The 3152-nt window shown below is 44.6% G+C and overlaps 1 protein-coding gene across 1 annotated transcript in view; it reads left to right on the plus strand.

The window, feature by feature from the left end:
* Window positions 1-2505, plus strand: part of CMTM8 (CKLF like MARVEL transmembrane domain containing 8) — a gene marked incomplete at its 5' end in the record, with an annotated part of 57052 nt that extends 54547 nt beyond the window's left edge. Inside the window, one exon of the mRNA XM_025211776.1 lies at window positions 1932-2505. Coding sequence (XP_025067561.1) covers window positions 1932-2015 — 84 coding nt within the window. The remainder of the gene's footprint in view (window positions 1-1931) is intronic.
* Window positions 2506-3152: the final 647 nt, after the last annotated feature.

Here is a 3152-nt window from a genome sequence, read left to right on the forward strand (position 1 = left end):
GCCAGCAGCTGTGGCCTCCCTGCTTGCTGCACCAGGCAGTGTTTGCCACTGTCACCTCTGGGCTGCCTAGTGCACGAGGTCCAGGTGGGCAGCAGCAGCCAACACCGCCCGGCACAGCACGCAGGGGGGCCACAACTGCTGCTGCGTGCAGCCCTGATGGGCGAGCCTGGAGCCGGTGCGGAGCCCAGGCTGGCAGCATGGGTGGGTTACAAGCTGGTGCTGAGCGCAAGGAAAAGTGGCCCTTCACTTGCCCCATGGCCAGCGCTCTGCACTGCAGCCACTTGCAGCCCACTTGGGGCTGCCTGTGCCAGCTCAGGACAGCCCAGCATGGGCTGTGAGTGGCTGCAGCAGGGAGTCCTGGCCATGGGGTGGGGGAGGGGCCACTTTTCCCCGCACTCAGCACCAGCTTGTTCCCTGCCAGAGAGCAGGGGGTCGGAGCTTTGCGCTGTCCCCTGCCTGTACCATGGGGCTGGGGGGCACTGGGAGTAAGTGGGTGGGGAGCCAGCGGGAGCATGGGGCCTGCACTGGTGTCCCAGGGCCAGGGTCCAGAGCAGGGTGGCAGGAGCATGGGCTCCCAGCCCTTAGGGGCTTTATGGAGCCAGGCCAGGTCCCCCCTCTCCCTGCTGGTGCACCCCAGCCTGGCTTCACAGACCCCTGCCAGCCTGTGCCCTGCTTTGGGCCCCACTGGTGCTGGCCCTGGGACCAGTATCCCAATGTCTTGGAACCAAAGACATTGGGACATTGGTCCCAAGATGGTGACCAGAGGGCAGGGCACCTGTCAAGGGGCAGGGCTACCCATGTGGCCCTCAACAGCCTGCCAAAACTGGGTAAGCGCCTCCCCCCCGCCCGCCCAAAATAATTGCCTGCTCCTGATCTAGGCAGTTTAGATTAACCTGCAAAGATTGAATGGATTCAGCCTCCAACTTTTTGATTGTCTGTACTTAGCCTGTCTCTCTCAGACCTTACAGATGGACAAACCCATTGTCCCACATTAAGTACTTGTGAAGTATCAGAATTAACACTTGACCTTAGAACAAACAGCTAATTTGGGGGCAGTTAACTGCCATGTAAACCTCCTGTGTAAAGGACTCCCCTGAGTCCAATCAGCTGCGAATTAAACTGGGACTGATTGTCCATTTTTAGCCTAAGGTGCCACCCTGCCCTGCCTCCTGCCTTAAACAAGTTTAGTGATACTTTTCTAAGATCCATTTCTGTATAAGTGACAGACTTAAGCAAATAATAACATAAGGGTTAACATGAACAACATTCCTTATTTGTTACTTAATTCAGAATACATTATAGCATAATTCAGAATAGCAATCTTTACTTTAGCAGAATTCAAAATAACTGATCATAAACTGCCTATTTTAAATAACTTGCTGGGCTAACAGGAATCTTGCCACTAGCACAGGATAGTGTTGGGAACCTGTATCTAACTCAATAAATTAACAGCTATTCTTCAGGGTTTCTTCCCAAATATAGCAAACTCATAACTATACAGATATTTGAGCAATAGCCTTATATAAATAAAACATCAGTTTATATATCATTAATATTATACAATATGTTATGTATAATATAATGCAGTGTATATTATAGGTAATTATACATGTCTGTCGAAAGAGTAACGAAGGAAAGTATACAATGTAAGCCATTTGGAACGCCAATTATATCTTGCAAAAGTTAGTGTTTTGTGTAAAGTTCTTGTTATCTTTACTTATATTAAGTAGTATTTCATGAGTGTGTTACACCCATTACAGTTGCAGAATATTTACTGAGACTATGGATTACTGGGTTCAGGCCTGAATGGAGTACTTTTAGTGTATATTTTTGCTCTTAAATCCTGTAATTTTCGGAGATTAGAAAGCTTTAAGAATCTTATCTAGTTATCAAGTTTTCTAACTTGTTTATTTTCTCTTTCCTTTCTACAGTTCTTTGCCTTCATGGTTACCTTTTGCTATGCTGGAAATGCCTACTTTAGCTTTATATCTTGGCAGTCACGGACCTTACAATAAATATTGTGTGTTTAAAAAAAATCCTTAGGTATAAAATATACATCTCAAGAAGATTGTGCTATCTGACTGAAAGTTTGCATTTTCTGAACACTTTTAGTTACAACTGGCAGAAAATATTGGCAGACAATTGAAATGGATACTTATTTATAATATGCCCTGGTCTTTATAGTGACAACAAAAATTATCTTTGTATTATATGATAAAGTATTACAAGTAACACATTTCATATTTTTCTTATCTTTTAAAATTAACATGATATTTTTCTTAGACGTTGTATAGATATAACTAAAACATTTAATGACATCTTTTCAGATGATGTGCCAATTCTGTAAATTTAAACTATTTTTAAGTGTTACAGCTGTACTTTTTGATTCGATGACACGATTAAAAATGAGATTTCAGTATTGTTAATTTTGTATGTATATGGAAAGCTATGTATGCAGAAGAATGCTTTAAAATAAATTACCTGTTTTTTGTGTGTGTTTGTAAATTTTGGAGGGACGTTTTTTCCTAATCCAACAGTCACTCAGGGGTTCAGTAAAGCCCTGGTAGTCCTCTCAATTTGCATAACTCCCCCACTACTCCTATATTTTGTTGTTTTCTCCTGCTATTCAAGGAAGATGACTCCAAAATTTAAGCAACAAACACCTAATATGAATTTAGAAGGGGGCAGGCTGAGGGAGGAGATAACAAAAGAGACAAATGCAGGGTGCTACACGCCATGAGGAATTATCAAAAACACAGATATGAAGTGAGGGACACCTGGCTGGCTGGCTGGCAGCTCTGAGGGAAAGGACTTGGGAATCTCGGTAGATCACAGACTTAGTATGAGTTTGGAGTGTGATACAGCTGAACAAAAGGCAAATGTGGTTTTAGAATGCATCAACAGAAGCATTAGGTACACCCTGGGGAATTACACAATTGTGCGCCCACGCAGTTTTGCACATAAAAGGCATGATTGCACATAATTGCATAATTTAACCCTGGTGGTCTCTGTGGCGCCACAGCTGCCATCTGCAGCGCCACGAGTGTCTCATGCTGGCATGGATCCAGCCTGGTCTGGTCTAAAGGCACGTGTCAGCAGGCCGGGTCTGTGCTGCCACATGCAGCCCCTGGAACTCGGCCAGAGCCACGCAG

This window comes from Alligator sinensis, unplaced genomic scaffold, assembly GCF_000455745.1.
Source record: "Alligator sinensis unplaced genomic scaffold, ASM45574v1 scaffold181_2, whole genome shotgun sequence".
In the NCBI taxonomy this organism is placed as follows: Eukaryota; Metazoa; Chordata; order Crocodylia; family Alligatoridae; genus Alligator; species Alligator sinensis.